This window comes from Pangasianodon hypophthalmus, chromosome 15 (genome assembly GCF_027358585.1).
Source record: "Pangasianodon hypophthalmus isolate fPanHyp1 chromosome 15, fPanHyp1.pri, whole genome shotgun sequence".
In the NCBI taxonomy this organism is placed as follows: Eukaryota; Metazoa; Chordata; class Actinopteri; order Siluriformes; family Pangasiidae; genus Pangasianodon; species Pangasianodon hypophthalmus.
The window spans coordinates 9,100,405-9,123,659 of record NC_069724.1 but is presented as its reverse complement, the minus strand read 5'-3'; the positions used below and the strand labels follow the sequence as shown (position 1 = coordinate 9,123,659).

General features: G+C 38.1%; 3 protein-coding genes across 3 annotated transcripts in view; 2 read left to right on the top strand and 1 right to left on the bottom strand.

Moving 5' to 3' along the window:
• Positions 1-23,255, bottom strand: part of rb1 (retinoblastoma 1) — a 33,905-nt gene that overhangs the window by 10,068 nt on the left and 582 nt on the right. Inside the window, exons 2-17 of the mRNA XM_026938607.3 lie at positions 21,418-21,538; positions 21,198-21,301; positions 20,397-20,531; positions 18,102-18,140; positions 17,903-17,952; positions 16,986-17,096; positions 16,731-16,867; positions 15,796-15,873; positions 14,631-14,740; positions 14,443-14,520; positions 12,504-12,591; positions 11,465-11,581; positions 11,333-11,389; positions 11,210-11,241; positions 11,020-11,096; positions 9,920-10,125 (exon numbers count right to left, since the gene is read on the bottom strand). Coding sequence (XP_026794408.3) covers positions 9,920-10,125; positions 11,020-11,096; positions 11,210-11,241; positions 11,333-11,389; positions 11,465-11,581; positions 12,504-12,591; positions 14,443-14,520; positions 14,631-14,740; positions 15,796-15,873; positions 16,731-16,867; positions 16,986-17,096; positions 17,903-17,952; positions 18,102-18,140; positions 20,397-20,531; positions 21,198-21,301; positions 21,418-21,538 — 1,540 coding nt within the window. The remainder of the gene's footprint in view (positions 1-9,919; positions 10,126-11,019; positions 11,097-11,209; positions 11,242-11,332; positions 11,390-11,464; positions 11,582-12,503; positions 12,592-14,442; positions 14,521-14,630; positions 14,741-15,795; positions 15,874-16,730; positions 16,868-16,985; positions 17,097-17,902; positions 17,953-18,101; positions 18,141-20,396; positions 20,532-21,197; positions 21,302-21,417; positions 21,539-23,255) is intronic.
• Positions 1,123-4,710, top strand: lpar6b (lysophosphatidic acid receptor 6b). The gene has a single exon (XM_026938604.3). It carries the CDS (start codon positions 1,667-1,669, stop codon positions 2,693-2,695), a length of 1,029 nt encoding a protein of 342 aa, XP_026794405.2. The 5' UTR covers positions 1,123-1,666; the 3' UTR covers positions 2,696-4,710.
• On the top strand, positions 5,054-9,926 carry LOC113541558 (lysophosphatidic acid receptor 6-like). Its single transcript, XM_034311169.2, has 2 exons — positions 5,054-5,777; positions 8,384-9,926. The coding sequence occupies exon 2, from the start codon at positions 8,464-8,466 to the stop codon at positions 9,460-9,462; it is 999 nt and encodes a 332-aa protein (XP_034167060.2). The 5' UTR covers positions 5,054-5,777; positions 8,384-8,463; the 3' UTR covers positions 9,463-9,926.

Genomic DNA, 23,255 nt, shown 5'->3' with positions numbered 1-23,255 from the left:
AACAGCGCTGCACACCGCCATGCTAGTTAGATTTTTTTCCCCACCCAGTGTGCTGTCTTTCCTCCGAGCCACTCTGTCTTATAGCTTTCAAAAGATTAACTGATGTATAATTAATTTTTCCCTTTAATTTTCACCAACAGCTTGTGGTCGATAATATAGCTAATATAATTAATTTTTCCCTCTAATTTTCACCATCAGCTTGTGGTTGATAATATAGCTAATATAATTAATTTTTCCCTCTAATTTTCACCATAAGCTTGTGGTTGATTAATACTGTGATACTGTAATATTTGTGGACTAGACTATCATCCCCATGACTATTTTTCAGAGCACAGCACCCATAATCATGACTACAATTAACATAAAAGTATTTTTTAAAATCAATAAAACAATATTAACAAGTGAGCAAATGTTCAGCAATGTCAAGGCAAAACTATTCCATCACAAATTAACAATATACCATACACATTTTATTTATTTATTTTTAATTTAAAATGAGCTCTCCAAGGGTGTTTTCCTGAAAGCCATTTTTATAGCTATATTATCATCATTACATTATGGTCTGGCAAACTTCCTCAAAACTACCACAGGGTGGAAAATAAACAACTGACATCACTGTTACGCATGAAGATTTGCTTATCTTAGTCACTTGAGCTCCCCCCCAAAAAACCCCTGTACCTTACCAACAATTTCCATCATTTAACATTTAACTGTGTTAATGTGAAACCACACTATACTGAAGTACAGTACAGAACATTTAACTATTTTCAAATACATAGTCATCATCTACAATTATCACAATATATCAATTTCTTTAGGGAAAAACACATCTCTGAAGAGCAAAAGTTACTGTGCTTTTATTTTCTATTCAACTCCCAAAAGTTACTGATGTCTTAACACTGTTTTAATGAAACACTGTATTAATGAAATCACTGGCATCTTCAAAGTGGTTGACAAATTCTCATTTCTCTTTCCCTCCTACAACTGGTAGGAAGTTATTGTGTATAGGAAATTATAAAAAAAAAAAAAAAAAAAATGGGGGCACAGGAAGAAAGAGAGGCGGGTAATTTGAGAGTCTCCTCCCCTTTTCAGCCTGCCTGTCGATCAGGCAAGCTCATAACTTCATTCACTAACAGCACGAACAGCAGCAAGGTGCCTCTAACTGGAGCACAGAAACAGACAGGAAGCTAAAACACAAGGTTACAAGAATAGCAAGAAGTCAGAAAAGCAATTTGCTCTTAAATAGACTAGTTATTATTAAGAAGAGGAAGCCAAGGAAGAAAAGACAGCTGGAAAGTTCCAAATGAAGGATCTCCAAACAGGGAAAGCAGAAGAATGATATGAAATGTTGGATTTGACAACGGTGTCATTATTTCCTGCTGACTGGACCTCAAAGAGGAAAAAAACTATAAAACAGGATGCAAGGGGCCCTGTGAATGGTTGACCACGAGTACGAGATCAGAAGTGTACGTGCAGGATCACATCATCGAAACTGCTGTAAGAACTCATTTCTTTTTTTTTTTTAATAAACCGGCTGAGCGATGCTACATCTCCAAATCTCCAATCGGGACTGTAACTTTGGACATGTAAAAATTTTATAAAGACATTTTACAAGGTCACAAAAGTAACCTCTATACATATTTCTTAAGTGATCTCTGAACTGACGATGCAAAACAATAGTACTGACGGGAACTGTACTGTACAGGATAACTTTAAAAGCATGCTATACAGCACGGTGTTCAGCATCGTCTTCATCCTAGGACTGCTCTTCAACATCGTGGCTTTGTACCTCTTCACTTGTACGCTGAAACAAAGGAACGAGACCACCACCTACATGCTGAATCTGGTCGTATGCGATACGCTTTTCGTCCTCAGTCTGCCGTTCCGGATTTGTTACTTTCTCAACAATTACTGGCCTTTCGGGCCAACTCTCTGCAAAATCACCGTGTCGCTGTTCTACATGAACATGTATGGCAGCATCTTTTTCCTGACGTGCATCAGTGCGGATCGTTTTCTGGCCATCGTTTACCCGCTCGCCTCCAGGTCACTGAGGACTACAAGAAATGCAAAAATCGCCTGCTGTTCAGTTTGGCTGCTCGTGCTCTCGGTCAGCTTGTCGGCTGGGTTTCAGCTGGACACGTCAAGCAGCGGTAACAGCAGCTACTGCTTTGAGAACTTCAGCAACAGCCAGTGGAAATCCAAGCTATTAAAAGTGGTGGTGGTCATAGAAACGATAGGCTTCGTGATCCCACTGTTCATCAACCTTTTCTGCTCCATGATGATCTTGAGGACGCTGAGAAACCTGGACACTATTAAAAATGAAGGGCAGCTGAACAAGGCCAAGATCTTGCGCATGATTGTTGTGCACTTGCTCGTCTTCTGCTTTTGCTTCATCCCATTTAACGTCAATCTAGTTTTTTACGCCCTGGTCCGCAGTAAAGCCATCAATAATTGTGCTGTGGAGACTATTGTCAAGACTATTTACCCCATTACATTATGCATTGCAGTGACAAATTGCTGCTTCGACCCTGTTATTTATTACTTCACCTCAGAAACCATCCAGAACTGCATTAGGTGCAAGTCTTTTGCCATAAAAAGCAACAGAAAGCATTGCGATGGGCCAGACAACGAGCCTCCTGTGAGCACTGCGCGGTCTCTCATAGCCAAGTTAATATTTAACGAATCTTCAGTATGAGGAAACAGAGGTTTCTATTCCTAACAAAGAAGAGAACAATATGTTCCAGTGTACACTTCAAAATGAAATATGCGTTTATAACAAAGTTAATTTATTATTTGTGTATGTATTGTAAATTTGGTTTTCCCCTGTGTTGGCATGGGCATCTTTACAAAGCAACTTATGCCATTTCATTTATTTATCTTTTTAACAAATGCAAAAGCAATGTGGTTTTACGTAACGAGCTTTAAATGCCAGTATCTAAACTTTTGTTTTGATTTTTTCAAGAAACTGGGTAATTAAGCCAGCTAAGAGGATATAAGGTTATAGCACATTTAAAAAACCTGATATATTATCGCTCACACATACATTTTAAATGCAGTACTGATGCAATCTATTCATCTGTGCACCACAACTGAAGTTTAAACACTTATCTTTCCTGCATATCTTACAGTAATTGATTTTATTTTATGATTTATATATAAATTTATTGTCATACACCTTAACCTTGGGGTTGTGAAACTTTTTTGAAGCCAGAGAGCCCTTTAACTGTGAAATAAAGTACAAGTTTATTTTTATGAAATCCGACTAATGCGACTATTTAAATATTAAGCTCATTAATTAAATGTATCGAATAACGTTTGCTTTTTATTCTTGAACTTTTCATGAAAAGAACACATTAAGTCCAAGATATTATTTATAGGCTACTTGCTTTCCAGTTATTGAAGTTTGGATTCAATGCTTGCAACCTGGCAAATAACTATAAGAATTTAATGATAAATATAATGGCCTTGTGATTTGCACCTCTGTATCCAAATTTAAAAATTCACAGATCCCCTGGCTATTCATCGGGGACTCCACTTTGAAAACCACTGTGATAACAGTAAGTAGATAATCTACAATAAACTAGTGTTAAGAGTCAAGCAAACTTCAGTGAATTAATGCTACATGACTCATAAAGAATACTGACCACAAACCCATCATTACAACAACTTTCGACATTTCTCTTTAACTGCCTGTTGCTTACATTGAAATACAGACCCATTTTCCTGTAACCTTTTCATCCATTGGATGCCTTTTTTTTATTCCATTTTGTAGCTTTTTATACAAGCCAGCTAACAAATCCAGTAATTAATAAGATTAAAACTGTGGCCTAACCTTTGGCTTCAAGTGCACTGTCAAGAGAGTTGGCCTAATTGTGCTGTACATTTACGAGTCTAGGACAGCGTGGTGGTACCGCAGGTAGCGTTCCTGCCTCACAGCTCCACGGTTAACGAGCTTGAGTTACTGCCTGGATGCAGGTTCATATGTTCTCCTGGTGCCCATGTGGGTTTCCTCTCACCTCCCAAAAACATGCAGTAGGTGGATTAACTACTCTAAATTACTGCTAGGTGTGAATGAGTGTGTCAGTCATGGTCAGTGAGTGTGTTGTGATGGTCTGGTGCCACATCCAGGGTGTATCCCTGCCAAACACTCCAGATACACCACCACCCTGGCCAGGACAAAACGGTTAGCAAAGATGAGTGAATTACTGATGACTAACTGAATGGTTGTAGTCTGATATTTTCCCCTCTTTTAAGGCACAATTAAGGAGGCATTTTGCTTCCATTTCTAGAATTACAGTTAATTAATGTTAACACTTAAATCTAAAATCTTTCTCCAAGCAGTCAACTTGCAATTTTGAAAGGAATTTCATTGTTAAATTTCGCATTGTGCTTAAAAAAAAAAAAAAAAAAAATTCCTGTACTTTTTGTTATTCTCCATAAATTGCGTTATTGGTAAAACAGCTAAAAAAACAACAACAGAAATTTGTAGGAAAATGATTACGCATATTCTGTCCCCAGATTCTTTTGCAGGAGATATTTGAAGGAATTCTAAAAGCATCTTAAAATAAATATTCTGCATAAATAATAAGCCTGTGGAGGAGGAAGATACTAAAAACCGGAACGCACAACAACCACATACATCATCTTTGGTGCCACTATCAAATTACTCAACAATAATGAAGCGATAATAAGGGTTAAATACAAGACGCATTTTTGTTGTGCAACTGTATGAAGTTACATTTTTATATATTAATTTTATATAAAATATATATTATTTTTATATTATTATTTTATGTAAATATATTATATATATTTACATTTTTATATATAGCACTGCATTATATTTTGTTTTATTCGTACTGCCTTGTATTTTAGCTGTGTAGGTTTTGTACATGTTTGTTACTAAAAAGATGCATATGAGATTATGGATGGAAGATGCACTGTGTATGAATACAAAAGAGCTACTATTATTGGTCTCTTCTTAGTAAATTGTTTAAGTTTGGAACATTCGTCTTATGCAGAGCTGGCACCATAACACTATTACTTAATCTTTTTTTCCCCCGTCCTTTTGGTGGCATCCTTAATAAATATTGTTAACTGATGTTAACTATATACTTGTCTAAATGTTAGCCAAGTCAGACATACATTGATAGATTTTATTTCACATTCATGAACACTAAACATCCTCCATTTACCATGACAGAAAGCAAGAAAGCCTATGTGACTCTTTCATGCGGGAAAATCGAGACTAGGCAAGAGATTGCTAATGGGAGATATGGGCAAAGAGGATAGGGCTTCCAGTGTCTGTTAATACTGGAGAGTTCAAAACACCTGCACTACTGTCAATCATTACAGATTCACATGTCAATTGGCTCATCTTCCGTTTTTACTGGGGAAATACAGAAGACTGCTCTTTTGTGTATTTTTGAGTAGTAACTCGTAACATCCTACTTCAGTGGAGAACACAATCCAGTTTTATTCGAACAGCAATGAATTGAATGTTCAAGTTCTGCAACCCTGCCAAGTATCCTGTTTCTGTGGTTCTAAAACACACATATTTAAGGACTTACCAATGAACATCAGCTGAATGTCCAACAGATGGCCTTGCGTGTTCACACGCACCCACGCATGCACGCGGGCAGTAAAGTATGAGGGACTGCTCAGTTATAAAACCTCCTTCACCAGACACTCAAAGAAATCATTCCCGATCAACCAACCAACTGCCTCTGACACCAGCAACAAATCCACACTCGCAATGGAACAAGCAAAGCAAAACAGTAAGTCGATTCACTGTATGGACTAAATTTAAATAGCAAGTGCAATCATTTTCTCAAATGTGCAGGGTTAAATGCACTTTACTCTGGTATTTTATGGGTATTTTATTTTCCAGATTTTTTAAGATTTTCTCTGTAGTTATCTAACTGATTTTTTTAAGATTATTAGCTATATTGAGAAAAGGAAAAACATGAAATGTACAATGCATCAGGGAGGCTGATGACAACAACCACATACATATAGACACATGTAGACAACATATAGAAGCATAGTGTACTGAGTGTATGTTAGCTGGATGACACTGACTTTTTCCCAACATGTTTCATACTTTCTGGAAATGAGTGCTGTTAAATTCCTACTTTTCCAGAATTGCATAAGTTAATATAATTACATTAAATACAGATAACATAAAACAACATCAAAAAGAGGAATGTACTTTTTTTTTTTTATTTATAGTGGTACTGATTCACGTAACGGTACTCATTACGGCAAAGCCATCATCAGCACTATTTTTCCATTACATTCTAAAAGTTGCTCAATGTAAAAGTATGAATTATGAAGAAGTTGTGACATACTTTCAATATGAACAATTTCATAAACGTTATTACCCTCCACAACAGCGCTGTAGGCTTTGCAGTAAGCCAGGTCATCCAAAAGTGCAACTTAAGATGGAGTCAAACCCAAGCAACATTAGTGAAACGTATTCGTCCAGACAAAATGAAGACTCCCACGTGTGCTTTGGACATGCAAGCTGTGTAAACGATGTACTACTGCAAAGACTAGATAATCCTTTACATTATTTCAGAATTAGCCAGGTGAGAATATTTGAAAAGGCAGGTTTCAGTGACTGGTGCCTTGCCAAAAGCCACAGCACTGCTGTTCTTAAGTCATACTTTTTTCAGTTGTTTCAGAAAATACCTTCAAGTAGTATGATTATTCAATAAGGGGGGGTTGGTGAATACTGTGATATGGTATTTTTGCCATATCGCCTCTTATTTGTTTAACTGTTTCACATAAGTGCATGTAAAAGTGGTCTGAAATCAGAAAATCACTGAAGAATGAATTCAATCTGATCCTGGATTTGGAAAGGGTTTTTTTTGGAACTGAAACTGTTTAAATATAGTGGCTTGGCTGATTTTTTTTATATTTGTACTATTATATTGGCAATGTAAGTTTTGTTTTAACCTGCAGTTTTGCATAAGTCATGTTTTTCACTATGTATTTTTTTTTAATTGCTTCAGTTTAAAAAAAAAAAAAAAAAACATTTTAGTTTTTAAATGAATGGGAATTGCTACTGACTGATAATGAAGGTTTCAGTATCAGTATCAGAAAAGAAGAAATGGTAGCGTGTCATCTCTAATGTTCACCTCTCTGCTTTACTGTGTTTGTTTTTTCTGCTTTACTCAGTGAACGCTGCGGTGGAAAGAGTAGCTGGGTTTCGGCCTCACTGACATTCTGAGGTTTTTACTTTCCTTACTGGGTGTTGGCTATAATGCACTGTATATTTTCTAGCACAGAGGAAAAACAGGAAAACCACCACATGCTTAGTTTTAGTAAGAACTAGTTCAGTTCCAGGTGGTGTATCTTTAAACATTTCTGTGTTACTTCTTTAGAGTCCTAAACTGAGATGAGATAACTGAACAGGGATTTAATTAGATTGAGAAACTCACAGCTAAAGAACGTTAGTACTCACAGAAACTCAGACCTGAAATTTAGTAGTTAGAATCTTGAGTCCCGAAACGACAGAGTTTAACAAAATTTATCAAACTTGTGTGCAGTTAAAATACACAAGCAATTCAAACTTGACAGTGTAATCTGTTAATAAAACTCCAATAACTTGTCAGTTACAAAATTTGAAGCTGATTGAAGTTCACAGTAGTGAGTCTCCTTATATGTACACTTACAGAAAGTCAGGGCAATCTCTTATGAGACGAAGGTTCCTTCCAACTAACACATTTCCTTTCACAAATACCACAGTTCTCATGCAATGCATCTGCAAACAACATATGATAAATGAGGCCCAGTGTTTTTTTTTGTTTTTTTTTTAAATAAAAAAAATAGCCTGTATAATCACAAAAGGTAAACTTCCACAGGTGCTCATAACACCAGCAACTTGGTCTTAGCTATAACTACGACTGCAATACTGCAAGCTATTGTTAAATTCATTACAGCCAAAGCTTTTTATAATACGGTCTATAAAAGGCAGCTCAGTATGGGAAGATGATTCAGTGATGTCAGGCTCTGGTGGGCGTGGACAGAAATTACCCAGAAATTGAACATTTCCTCTTATGCCTTCAGTATGCCCCACGAATAAATGAAAAACGGAGCACTATGGCAGTGACACACCCAATGAACACAATCAAAGATGGGTGTGCAAAGGTCACTAACAGCTTTGCATTGTGCAAATATTAAATTGCAACTGCTTGTCTATGAGTATGTTTAGTTGATGAGTCAAGATCAAGGGAGTGGTGGCTTAGTGGTTAAGAATCTGGGCTACTATAAGTTCAAATCCCAGCTCTGGTGCTTGAGCAAGACCTTTTACCCTCAACTGTTCAGCTGTATCCCAAGTGTATAAGTAATTGTCAGTGTCATTGTTGCTTTTCCACAGACAGGTTCAGCCCTGGAACAAAGCCCACAGGTTCTGACTGATGCAGCTAAAGAGGAAGAACAGTACACTAGGAGCTCATCATGGATCCGATGAACAACACAGCTGCCATTCGGATGCCATTCAACTGTACTGTGGACACCAGATACCGCTTCACCTACTACCAGATCTCCTACAGCCTCATCTTCATTTGCGGCTTGGCCAGCAATGGCATGGCACTCTGGCGTTTTTGGCTCGTGCCATGGACTCTCACCAGCAATGTAGTCTACATGGCCAACTTGGCCGTCGTTGACCTCTTCTTCATTCTTTCCCTCCCACTGCGTATCTATTATTACTACAACCGGTCACACAGCATGGCGTGGTCTCCTGGAAGTGTCTTCTGCAAGCTGACCTTTGCCCTCAAATACATCAGCATGTATGGAGGTATCTTCTTCCTGGTGTGCATAGGGCTGGATCGCTACTTTGCCGTGACGCGCCCCATGCTGCGGCGACCGAAGCAAGCACATAATGCCTGCATGGTCAGCACCACTATCTGGTTAATGGTACTAGCGCTGAGCTTGGCACTTCCATTCATGCACTCTGCAGCCTCCAAGAGTCAGCACATGTGCCTGCTCGACCCATCTTTGGGGCGCCATCAATCCTTCATCCTGGCAGCGCTGGGTCTGGTGCTGGTCGCATTCCTGCTGCCTGCACTTCTTCTGCTGTTCAGCTACTGCCGTGTGTTGCGGGTGCTTGGCAGAATGCCTCACCGTGGAAAAAGCCGCCACCGACGCACTCTATCACTCATCTACTGTGTGTTGGGTATCTTTCTGCTCTGCTTCGCCCCATACCACACCAACCTGCTGTGTTACACACTCACTCACGTGGGCGTTGTGCCCAGCTGTGGTCTGGCTAAATTTGCAAGTGCGCTTCACCCTGTTATGCTCTCACTGGCCAGTGCCAACTGCTGCCTCAACCCACTTGTCTACTACTGCTCCAGCAGCCTGACAAACAAAAATGAGGCCAGTGGCCAGAGCAGCCGGGAACCAGATTCTAGCTTTAGTTCCAGAAGGAAGCAACTTATAGGAAAAATTTCACCATGATCCCATCAGGGAAGCAGAACGAATGAGCTTCAGCATCATTGTTTAAGGTAATGACCAGATAAGGAGAATATAAAAATGAAATATACTGAGTGTAATTTGCTCGATTTGTGCACTTCTGTTTTCGCCTGCGCTGATGTGTAAGACTGAACAGCCAATCAGAGAATTCACCCCCACTGGCCTCTGACATCATTCATCGTGCTAAAATCGACCAAACCAGTGCCAACAAGCACCAATTACTTTTCACATGGTAAACACAATAAAGATTACAGTCATGTTAGTGCTAGTTTTCTTAGGCTAACATCTGCATAATATTTTATGACTGTCAATATTCCTTTAAATGATTATTACCAACACATCCTACTATATTATAAAAGTCAACTTCCACACTTCCGCTTCGCGTTACTTTTCAACATGTCATGTCAACATTCCAGATGCATTAGATGACAGGAGAACTCACCGATTTCCATGCAATGCTCTCCATGATCTGTTGCTCACAGCGGCCTAAGTGTTCGATCATGTCGTGTTTCAGAGTGGGCTCCGCCTTGATGAAACTTTCTATCACTTTGTAGAAGTCAAAGGCATGAAGCTCGAAGACATCCAAGATCCAGGGGAAGCATAGGTCCGTTTCGGGAGATTCACTGCCGCCATTTTTCAGGGAATATCCTGAGGGGGAGCAATTAGCAGTTAAAGCTCCAAACTATCCAGTTCTTCAGCAAAACATTTTATATTTTCTGATAATCATCAAAACGTAAGTAGGAACTAAAGTTTTATGACAACGAGGATTCAATGATTGTCATATACAGATAAAAAAAACACCATACAAACAAATACTTGATGACAGTTCTGACAAGTAAATTTTTAAAGCAATTTTTAAAGTTCACTGTCTGGATTTATCAATAAACAAATAAACAAATTACTTTCTGTGAGTTATTAGCATGTGTTACGTACAGATTAAAACATGAGGGTGTGCTGTTATATGAAAAGAATCAACAACGGGGTGGTGTACAGCCTGACATGAAGTGGAGTTACTGTTACCACCCCAGTGTTTTTTATTCCTCTTACACCACAGCACTATGCCAACAATTACAATTTTTATTCATTTAAAAAAAAAAAATAATAAAAAAAAAATAAATAAAAAAAAAAATCACATCACACTTTTTTTTTTTATCCATTTATAGTTACTATCCCCACCACGCTCCAAAATCTAGCAGAAAGCCTTCCTATAAGATTGGAGGTTATTATAATGGCAAATGGGGCATGAAATCTGGAATGGGGTGATCAGAAAGCATATATGGGTGTGATTTTCAGGTGCCCACTAACTTTTGCTTACATAGTGTATTAGAAGTGTATTAATATAAACCTTCTGACCAATCATATTTGAGCGCTCTAGTATAAAGTGGTTTAAAACTGATTGGAGTTTTCCAGAGACAGGATTTATGTTTAATTATTTTGTCTTTCACTATGGCTGATGAGACCAAGGAGCCTTAATATCAGCTGATTTTATTGGACAGGCCCTGGCTCCAAGTGCAAATGACTGGTTGCTTTAACTTGGCTTACCAACATAAGTTGCCAGGACAACTTCCAGTGCACAGGCAAGGAGTGAAGTGTGGAAAGTAGCGTTGTTCAGGAGTTTACTGTTGAGGAAAAATCATCAATATCTGTGTGTTACATTCAAAACAGCCTTTCATGATACTGATTCATCATTTAGACGATTATTTAAACAGAAATGATCAATATTGACACTTACCTGAAATTTTGCACTGAGAGTCTCTTCTCTTCCTAAAAAAAAAAACAATATTGAAGAAGCCATTAGAAAATGAAGGTCACAGGAGATGACACCTTTACTTCCACCAAATCCCCTTATACTCACCGACTTAAGCATCGACTCCATGACTTTGTAGTAAAGCTGGACACCTAGAGTAAATCTCTGCAAAACAGAAATAAAGTAAGTTTGTTTTGCACACGAACCTAAAATAGATTGCCTGAGGTTTTCCTGTGTTACCTTTTTGCCCAGTCCTTCACAGCGCTGACCAACAGCTTGAGCAAATTTCTGGCTGAAGGTCTGACCCAGCTGGTCAACCCGCTTCACGATGTCTTCTGAGGGGTCCACAGTGCAGTTCTTTAATAATTTATAAAAAAAAAAAAAAAAAAAAAAAAAAAAAAAAAAAAAAAAAAAAAAAAGTGTATTGCTTTATAATCTATAGGGTTGGGGTAAAACAGCATATTACAGACTTTGAATACTCAGTGGTGTTTCCAAATGAATAACAGAATGCTCACCTGTCAACAACTTACAAGAAATACAATAATGTCATGCCTAGTGCGTAAATAGTTGGACCTATGTCAAAAGACTGTGTGGTGTTCATCACTTCATTCATATTTTATGTGCTTCCTTTGTGCTTCTGGTAGTTGCATGTCTGCAATATGTAAATCTATTCTCACTAATTGGTGTGTGTGTGTGTGTGTGTAAAATTTCCCATAGTAATTCCCATAGTAACTTCTCACAGACCCAAAATGTAAATAAGATTAGTCTTAGCATTGGGTCTTACAGACAGAAGTCTGAGTGGCCTGGATAATTTATGAAGTATGCTAGTTCATGTCTTGATTGTAGTGTTAATAGGTGAGAAATGATAAGTCAAGAATCTAGATGTAAAAAAAAAAAAAATGTTTTCATCGATCAGTTATTTGTGCATTTCACAAAATTAATGTTAAAATGAAACCTTTCAATTCTGTCTTTTAGCAATTCTAACAATAAACTTTACACTCAGCTAAATGTAGCCTAAATGTAGTTCATTGGTCAAGATTTCACAATGCTAAACTGGAGGCTATACACTTTCCTTACTTGTTAGCTACAGAGCATAAATAAAAGAAGAAAACTTGAAACAAAACATGTTTTGGCTAACTGACTATATCTGTTGCAAGGATAAAATTGTGTACATTTAATTTTTTTGGCCGATTTGTTCCTTTTAAATGTTGGGTCCAAGTGTGAGACACTGGGAATAACATTTTTAAGGCAGTTGGTGTAGTTTTGCTCAAAAGTGTACCTTGAAGTAAACCATGAGAACGCCTGAAGGTTGGTCACTGATTGAGGTAAGCTCACCCCTCAGCTGCTGGATCGAATACATTGCAGCTCTGCAAGACGGGAAAAAAAAAAAAAGAAAGAAAAAAATCAACTGTTACAAGGAATATACAGCAGGAACATCCTGTTATGGTTCTTAACTTGTAGATAACAAACTCAAAAGTAGGACAAAAGCACACAGAGTGGGTTGGGGGGCCTTTTTGTTAATGTCAAACAGTTACTTTCATTTTTATAGGTTTATAACTATAGCCAATGCACATTTGCATCCGACGTTTTCCATTTAGGGCTTGAAATAAGGGGTGTATGATTCTTGATGAAGGGAATCAGAGTGTGGGAGCTACGTTCCCCGGCTCGTCTCCATTTTAAATTACTGACTACTTGTACTAAAATTTGTACTGCAGTAGCTGAAATCCTGATAAAATAACTGCTATTTAAAACTTTAACTACATTAGGATGCAGTGTGCAAGAGCACAGTGTGTTCTCCAAAAGTTCAAAAGAAAGCAGCAATATCAACAGCTTACCGCTCTTCTGTCAAGTGGCTCAGAACACTTGTAGGTTAAAATCGGGCTTGATGAACTCGCTGCGTGTGTAATGCGACCATGCTGAAGTTTGAGCGAGATGGTGGGTGTATCCATGACTCACTCACCTAATTCGTTTCATACATTTAGTCACTGACTGTTTAATAATTGGGGATTTAATATTCAGTACATAAATTTAAACACTTGTTTAAGAGTGTTAAAGTGGGCGTTCTGGGTTTGAAAATTCACGCACAGCTTTACCACATAGTTTTGCCCTTTTCCTTTCTCTGTTTTATGTCATCCAGAGTGTAATGTTGCAGAAATGACATTGTTCTTGAAATAAACTGTAATGAGAAATGACTCAAGATCACCATTTTAATACAAGTACACCGTTAAGTAGTCTGACACTAAACACTGACTCACTGTGCTCAGAACCAAACTATTACAGCAATTATAATTAGATAATTATATTAGAGTTATTACAGAGGACAGAAACAGACAGTCACAATGGGTTTTGTGTGATGAGTTATTAGCCGTGATTTTTGCCCATGATAAAATCCCTGTACCTTAAGTGGCTTATTGCTTTTATAAGATGGCAACAAAAAAGATAAATTGTTTATTGAACACTGGATTTTAATTTATTATTAATAACAAACAATTGTCTGCCACACAACATATTCTGGTAATAGTAAGTTCTGGTTGCTAAGCAACATAATTATCATGCTAAGCAGAATAACTATGGTATGCTATGGACAAGAAAATGTCTTGAAATGCCCCTGAAATCATAACAGGTATTTCAGCACTTTCTGTACCTGCCCCTTAGTGTTTTAGACACCAATACGATACTACATCTTATTTAAAAAAAAAAACAAAGGAAAAAAAAAACATCTCTCATTTTAAGTTCATAGTTCACCACTTCTGGGAAAACAATCAAAAATATGATGATTTGTATCTAGGCAAAACTTCATGACTGTCTGATTAAATGCTCTGCAGAAACGTATATGTCCCGTCCCTGGAGGCTCTTGCTCTACGGCAGCAGCAGCTCATTAGCTACAGTAGGGTATGTTTTTGGCTGTGCGTCTTCCCCCACACTATTCACTTTCCCAACCATCCCTTGCTATCTATCGTACAGATTAAGAAATCATAATTTCCTGCTATTACTAAAAGAAACGAACCTTCGACCGAGAATAAATCTTTCAGTTTGACACGTTAGCCATTATTAATCTACTCATGTGAATGACTCATGATTTCTTGTAGTCTTTATCCGGACAGTTTACATGTTAGGGATAAGAAATCTGGTGGTATTAAACTCACATCTTGATGTGGTTTTCATTACAGCATTACTCACATATCCGTAGTAGTGTGCGATCTGTGAAGCTTTCCTACCTGATAGGGGTCTGTGGTGGAATGGAGACATTCTCCTCTCCAGAAGGGTTCTTCCTAGGAGTCATTTCTACTTTTGTACTACAAGAAAAAGGTACCATATACAGTTAACTACAAACGTATGGCTGAACCGAAGTGAGTTTTCATTTCAAATTCCTGCTGTAAAGGCAGATTAAATGTGCAACACATACACTTCTGCTTTGACTGGGCTGAGGGTCTCGTCATCAACTAAGAACAGTCGTGCGTCAAAGTCCTTGCTTTTATGGTAGAGCTCTTCATAACTTTTGGATAGAGTTTCCACCTATAAAGAGAAGACAACCAACTTTTAAACACTGTGCAAATAGACTCTAAAGCAAAACAAGGCTTTTATTTTAAATTATATTTTGTTGAACCAGCAACAATATTCCCAATCCTCATAAAAGAGCAGAGTCTATATAATCATGTAATGTAATCAAACAACTGATAATACTGACTTGTTGACTTTCTTAGTATTTCAATCACCAGATGTAACTGGCCAGAAGCTTAGCTCAAAGCTAATATTTACTTCAGGTTCAATGCACATCATAGGCCTTTAAATGATCCCTGTAAAATGAATACAGAAGCTTAAGGGAAGGCCAGATGCATCACTAATACATGTTTGCTCTATAAAAACAGAAGAGGAAAACTGATCTTTAGCATTTGTTAGACTTCATTTAGATGGGCAGCTTTTCCATAAGGGCACTTGAATGGAAAAAAGAAATGAAAGAATTGCTACATAAGAAAACATAATTCTCTAAGTGATGCACTAAATCTTTGACGGAAACTGAAATTCTGGACACACTAGACTGAAAATACTGAAAATCGGCTTAGATGGCATTTTTATACAACTGCATAAGTAAGGAATGTAACACTTGGGGGCATGCTGTTACATGAAAGTAATCAGTGATAGAGTGGTGTGATGGGGCCTGATGTCAAGTGGGGTTACTGTTGCCACTCTTACCAATCCTATCTAGTACTGGATAACTCACTACTCTAGATTATATTCATTATTAGAAATAAAAGAGTGGTTTAACTTTGGTGATATGGAGGCTGCCTGCCTTCGCAGTAGCTTTGGAGGCAGAAACTCAAGAGAATTTGAGCTGCTTGTGTGACTTGACTGTATGCAGCCACAGTTAAAGTCCCAAAAACAGTCCCATTTTTATCTTTAGTTATATTGCAACATTGGGGCATTGGCAATGAAATTTAACATCACGTAAATCTCCTCAAATTTGCTCACTAAAAAGAACAATTTTCTCACAAAACAGTAACTGATCAGTTTGGAAAACACACAAACCTCCATTTAGGAAATTAAATATAAGTAAGCAGGATGAAACTTACTGCTGGAAGTTCCTGTGAGCCTGACAAGCGCATGGAGTCCAGGAAAGCACAGAAACTGCTTTGGTAGACGTTTTTCACCTGTAATTACATGAAGCATAGTGGTGAGAGGCACCAATGATATTACTACAGTTCACCACATGTGACAACTTTTAAACCTAAGATACAAAGAAGGGGTGGACAAATCAGTAGTCCAGATGCACAGGACAAGCGGACTTCGTGTCCAGGCTGTTCGTTTTTAATTCAGCTGCCCAGTGGACAAGTAGCTTCAACAACCGGGAAAAAAAAGAATCCTACTCCTTGCTGACTTTTGCAAAACAAAAGCTTTCATTTGGTATGTGGTTTTGTTTAAAAAATGATTTTTTTTTTTTTTAAACCAAGTTGACTACTTAGCATAAAGGATGACAAACGATATTTTCACTATCAGGAAACACTGACAAATCTAGGCTAAAAAGGGCTACACACAACGCTGCCATACAACTCCCCCGCTATCAGTAATAATAACGTTGTTAAAAAATATCCAGGGAAAATAAAAGACATTAGCCAGACTTATATCTTTACACCACCGCTCAAAGCCAAAACACTGGCAACCTGGTGATGTTTTCTTGAGGGTGCAAACTCGATGTGCTATATTAAAAACTTTGCTTGAAGATGTACTTATCTATTTCCCTTTGTCTGTTAACACACTGTATGGCAATGTATACTTCTGGCTTTATCTTTAATCTTATCTTGTCTCAGATCTGTGACTTCTCATCACAAACAGGAAACAACAGGAAAGAACATTTCTTGGTTTTACAAATAACTGCATGTGATATCCGAGAAAAACAGGAACTTTTTTTTTCTCAGAAAAAAAAAAAAAAAAAAAACTCAATCTGTGCACAGGCAGTTAAATACTAGTGCTATGCAGTAAGTAGAGAGATGCATGCAGATCTCCTGACCTCGTCTACGCTGCAGTCGCTCTCCTTACACAACTTCTCCAGCAACTGCACATCCATCTCGGAAGGACGGGGCTTGGCCTTGTTCCGCCTTGAGGTCCGAGTTGGAGGGCTCTGTGTCGTCTCGCTGATTGCTGCCTCTGATTGGAAGGAGACAAGAGGAGGTGATTCGGGTCTTATACAGCTTAACTACAGACTGCCTCCACTGGGACACTGAAATCATTTTCTCTAATGGAGGATGGAGTGTAACTGGCTTACTGTAGAGAGGCTGGAGGAGAGAGGACGGGCAACGCTTGATGTAGAACTCCAGAACACACAAAAGTAACTGGAAGGCTATCACCAGGTCATCCTCCATCTGCAGAACACTTCCTGTACAATCACAAATGCAGAGATATGTACTGTAAGACAGTTCACGTGGTGAATGTTGATAATAATAATAATGTTAAATAACATTTTCAAACAATATTTACATATTCAAAGATCTAGTTTTTAATTCTACTTTAATATGCAATTCTTAAACATTTTGGCTGAAAGACCCTTGTGTCACTTAAGGTGTGCTTAATTTTCTCCTAATTTAACACCACGTATTAACTTTCTAACTAAAAAAAATGAAGAACACATGTCCTCAAATATATCACAGGTACTTTCCATCTAAAATGGTGTTTTATTGAACATACAGAGCACTGTGTAGGCACAATGGCACATGTCCTGCCATATATAATGAGCACGTGTACTGAATGGGAAGTGTATGGGATTCTGAATAAGTATGATTTCTGCACGAAGACAAATTGAAGACTGACTTTTTTTTTAATGAGATCTCAGTTAAACATACTGAGGTGTTTAAAACCACAGCAAATGTGCAGTGCCTGATCCACTTGCAGCAGCGCCACACTACCATACATGCGTCAGTGATGTGCTGAGAATGATCTACCACCCAAATAACATCTGGTTCTACAGCGGTCCTGTTCCACTGACGGATGTGGAGTGAAAGACGACTGAAACTGTGCAAAAGAACTGGTATGTGTTCAGTCTCTTATATATTATATATTTTATATATATATATATATATATATATATATATATATATATATATATATATATATATATATATATATATATATATATATATATGCACTGAAGGATTGATATGGGCATAAAGTTTTTTTTAATCCCACCTTTAGCCAAGAGGAATAAGATCCAGCTACAGCGCAAAAGCTCTTGTCTCCTGAGTGAAGAGAGAAATCAATTACTGACACATAAGGGCTTAGGGCAGGGGGGTGAATAACACAATCATGCAAGTACAGCTGTTTAAAAACAAAAAAAAGAAAGAAAAAAAAGAAAGAAATGTATAGATTAATTAGGGATTTTACTTACTTAACTTCATCAGGCACACTATAGATTCTGGCACATGTTCTGAAAAAAAATATATTATTATTATATTGTAATAAACTGTGACAATACACTTTTGCACCTCTCATACGCATTTTTTTAATACAATTTTTACAAGCTGATTTGAAGCCTAAGGTTAATATATTAATAAGCTGATATATTATTATATAATATTATATTATTTTATAATCTAATATTATAAGTTAATATAATATTTTAGCCTTTTCAGTGTTAAATCAGTTTTGTAGACTAGGGGTGGGTGATATCTTCTTTCACAATAATACCAGTACATTATTAAATATGACAGGATTTTGGCGTATTGCACCATATCGTGACATAAGCAAGCGCATGTGAATTGCGTTCATGGTGGAAATAAATATGGCTAAGAACGCACAGAGCAGTACAAGAGCCAGCGCTGAGAACAAACTAGTTCATAAAAGGGGAAGTTTTGTGGCTGCAGAAGTTCAGACTACAGTAATTTGCAAAATTTGCAAAAATACTGTGACCACAAAAGATGGCAAAAACTTCAAATTTATTTCATCACCGAAAACAAAGGCATCCGGCTTGAGGAATGTCAGATGTTGCACGAGTTTGGGAACACTGGTGTGAAGACAAAAACGTTATCTGTTAACCAACAAGCCAAACCAAATGTAGTGTTACTGAGGCAACCATTCACAAGTGACACTCCACATGACAGCAAAAGCAAGCGGTGGAATGAAATTACACAAACAGTCGGATTTTGGATAGCTAAGGACATGATACGGTGGAAAGGAAGGATCTAAGTTATACCACCCCAGCAAGGAAACATTTCTGGTTAAAAGCTTTGCTGCAAATGTAAAGAATGCTGTGCCAAGTTAACTGCTACGTTAGCTTCAGTAATGCACTGTGCATTTATTACAGACTTGCTCTCGAGAAGAGCTATGGAATGTATTAAATTCCCAATGTTGTTTAGCAGGGATTATTCTATTTCATGTGAAGGCCAAAGAATTTATTTTTATGCATTATTTTTTACAGATTTAAAGTGACTTTTACATTGAGAGTACTGTGCAAAAGTATTTTATGACAAACATTATCAAGTCAGTACCAAAACATTTTAGATTTGCAAATGTTAGTTTTCCAGCACAAAATTTAATGTTAAAGATAAATGTTTGTATGTCAGTAAAGAAAGCAGCATATTATGTCATCAGAGATATATAGCATTTTTTATGTACAAATATTTAATGTCATCATTTGTGTGTGTGTGTGTGTGTGTGTGTGTGTGTGTGTGTATAAAACCACACTGTATAATGTGGTTGCTGCTGGAAGGTGAAAAGATCAAAAAAGGAATGAAATACTTTTGTGATGAATCAAATTTTATCAAAAATGTTCAAGAAGGAAAAATGAAATCACCCAATTTCATGAAAAAAAACTTGTCACTCCTGACTGCTTTCAAAAGCTGATTTAAAGGATCCCTACCCCAGGTTTCTAATGCAGTATCACTTCTGTATTTCTAACTAACTCCAGCCTACCAATAGCTAGTCCATAAGATAAGCCACACAGTCTCGGGAAGTATTACTGCTGTCCAAGAAAAACCTGCTTGTTTTGCACACCTTGGACCACAAAACCAGAGTCAGCAAGTTCTGTGTAAAGATTCAAATCAGTGCCCTGCTCTCGACTCGAAACTGCAGGACAAAGACGGAAGGTGACCAAAGCGAACAGATCCAGATATCTCTATATTAATCTATATTAAATGTTAACACAATGTATTGTTGGCTGTTTAAAATGAATTATGAACACATCAGATAACTGATCATGTCTTGAGACTAGGGATTGTTGAGATCTCAAAACAAGTAGAACAATAATCTTTTGGGAAGAAATGCGATAACGATTACATTGCTCTCCATACGTAAGCCTTTTTACAGCATAGTTGTCATGGCAGCCTGTTTCTTATTGAACACTAGGAGCCTCTTCTGTCTAAACAGGGCTTAAAATCTCAGAACCCAGAAGACCACGTGAGGTGTTGTGATCACTCGTGATTAATATTTCCACCAATCATACACCAGTACCGTTCTTTAATTCATTATTAAATTACTGTATTGTGCTGTATTGGGACATGCTGTATTGGGACGGGCTGTTATAGAAAAATAATAACCGTGGTCAGTGAGCCTGATTTGTGCCGCATCACACCACACCATCGCTGATTATTTTCCTATAAGAGCATGACTCACATACATTCATAAACTCAACACTTGCATTGATCCTTTATCCTTAATGCTCTGTGTCTTGCTTAAAAAGTCTTACTTCACAAATCTCTGATAGATAGCCAGCGACACCTCGTATTTCTTCTCAAGCCTCGTCACGGCCGAGTTTACTTTAGGGCTTATTGTGTCCACGTTTTCATCCAGCTTTCGCACCAGGGTGAGAAACTGCTTCACACTGTAAAGGAACAGCACAGAAGGAATATGGTTTGTCAGGCTAAAGAGAGAAATCCAAACTCTAAACTTTACACAAATTAGACCTGTTTATGGAATAGCAGAGACTAAAACATGTTGCCTAAAATGAAGTTACTACAACCATTGGCCTTAAATGCCAGCCATAAAAACCACAACAGAGAGTGAGGCAAGAGGCAATTCAGAAAAGTCACACTCCCACGCAGAAAAATCTGCTCGTAGTAACCCATTAAAACAATTTAGAATTGGTAGGAGCTTTGACAGATTAAAAAAAATATGTGTCATTCTTTAATATTTATAAAAATTGTTTATACTGGAAAAATGCCGCAATATAAGAAAAATAAAACATTTCAGAATGTGTTGTCATAGGAAAATAATCATCTGGACACCCTTTTGGTCATCATTTTTTGTTGATTCCTGTCAGTCAACACAAGTTTCTTTGCTTCTTTTAGAGTCAGTATTTAGACACAACTGGCCAAATTTTATATCACAAATTGTTTATTTCATTGTGTCATGTGTAATTACCGAAAGTCATGATATCAATTGAGGATGTGGAACAAAACGTTACACCCCAGACGTATTTTTATTTATTCAGTGTACTTTTGCCATGTCATTCAGACATCCTTGATCATACTTTTATCTTTCCACCTACCTCAGACCAACAGCCTTCTGAAATTCTGTAAAGGTGAATCTGACGTCGTCCGAGTCCACGGCTGAAATGTACACGCACGCTCCCCAGAGCTGCTTGTTTGATTCCTGCGTTACAAAGACATCAAAAGTATGTGATAAACAGAAATCATGTATGAATAATTTCCACAAACACACACGGACATGCTGTGCAGGTTAACCACTAGTGAAGGATGAACACGTACGGTGACTTTCTCTACTGTCTTGGTCATCGATTCCCACAGTGCCCACGCCTGAGTACACACCGAGTTGGAGACTGAGAGGTCCTTACAAAGGGCTACAAACTCCGGATCCTTCTCTTTGTGCCTGATTGAGAGAGAGAGAGAGAGAGAGAGAGAGAGAATGTTGGTAAACACACACATATATAGACTCACTGAGCACTTTATTAGGAACACCTGTACACCTACTTATTCATGCAATTATCTAATCAGCCGATCATGTGGCAGAAGTGCAATGCATAAAATCGAGCAGATCCGAGCCAGCAGTACTGGTTGAGTACTTGCTGATGCCAGATGGGCTGGTTTGAGTATTTCTATAACTACTGATCTCCTGGGATTTTCTCTCACAACAGTCTCTAGAGTTTACTCAGAATGGTGCAATAAAGAAAAAAAAACATCCTTGTTGTTGAGGGAGGTCAACGGAGAATGGCCAGACTGAAGCAGAAAAGCATCTCAGAATGCACAACACATCAAACCTTGAGGCGGCTGGACTACAACAGCAGAAGACCACGTCGGGTTCCAATTCTGTGAGCCAAGAACAGAAAGCTGAGGCTGCAGTCGGCATGGGCTCACCAAAACGGGACAGCTGAAGACTGGAAAAACATAGCCTGGTCTGATGAATCACGAATTCTGCTGAGGCACACGGATGGTAGGGTCAGAATTTGGCACCAACAGCATGAATCCATGGACCCAACCTGCCTTGTGTCAACAGTCCAGGCTGGTGGAGGTGGTGTGATGGTGTGGGGAATGTTTTCCTGGCACACTTTGGGATGGTTAATACCAATCAATCATCGCTTGAATGCCACAGACTATTTGAGTATTGATGCTGACCGTGTGCATCCCTTCATGGCCACAATTTACCCATCTTCTAATGGCTACTTCCAGCATGATAATGCACCATGTCACAAAGCAAAAGTCTCAAACTGGTTTCATGAACATGACAATGAGTTCAGTGGTCTTCAGTGGCCTTCCCAGTCACCGAACACCTTTGGGATGTGGTAGAATGGGAGATTCACAGCATGAAAGTGCACCTGAAAAATCTGAAGGAATTGCGTGATGCCGTCATGTCAACATGGACCAGAATCTCAAAAGAATCTTTGGAATCCATGCCATGATGAACTGAGGCTGGTTGAGAAGAACTGAGCTGTCACAAAGCAGCTTTACAGAAATATGGATGTAGATTTAGAGCCGTAATGAGCAAGCCAGAGGCGACAATGGTGAGGAAAACGTTCCTGAGATGACATGAGGAAAAAACCTGAAGAGGAACCAGACTCAAACAGGATCTCATCTTCTTCTGGGTGACACTGAATAGTGGGATTATAAAGCATTACAGTATATAGTTGTAGAAGAGTAAAGACAAACAGCACTAAGTGTATTGAAAGGATGTTCACAATCTGCTGAGAATCTCAAGTGTCCTGAGATGAGTTTTTATGATCACAGCAGCAGTTCTTCAGAACACAGCTACAGTATCCAGGTGAGATTATCCACTAGAGCGAAGGTGAGGCTCGGGCTGTTTTTGGGAATCGTTTGGGACCGGCAGAACGTGTGTCACTACTGCAGAACCTTTAAACAGAAAAGGATCAGGATGAATCAGGCAGGTCCGGAGAAGAGAGAGGAGCAACAGGAGTAGAAGTGTGTCAGGATCAGCCACCAGCATCACGTGATCCAGTAGTGGTCATACCCATCAGTGGAGATTGATCATGTTGATTGATGAATACACAGAGTTAAGGAAGGTTAATGACTGACAGCACAGCAACAACGCAACTACAGACATTATAACTCTTCAATTAGTAAATAAACTGGAT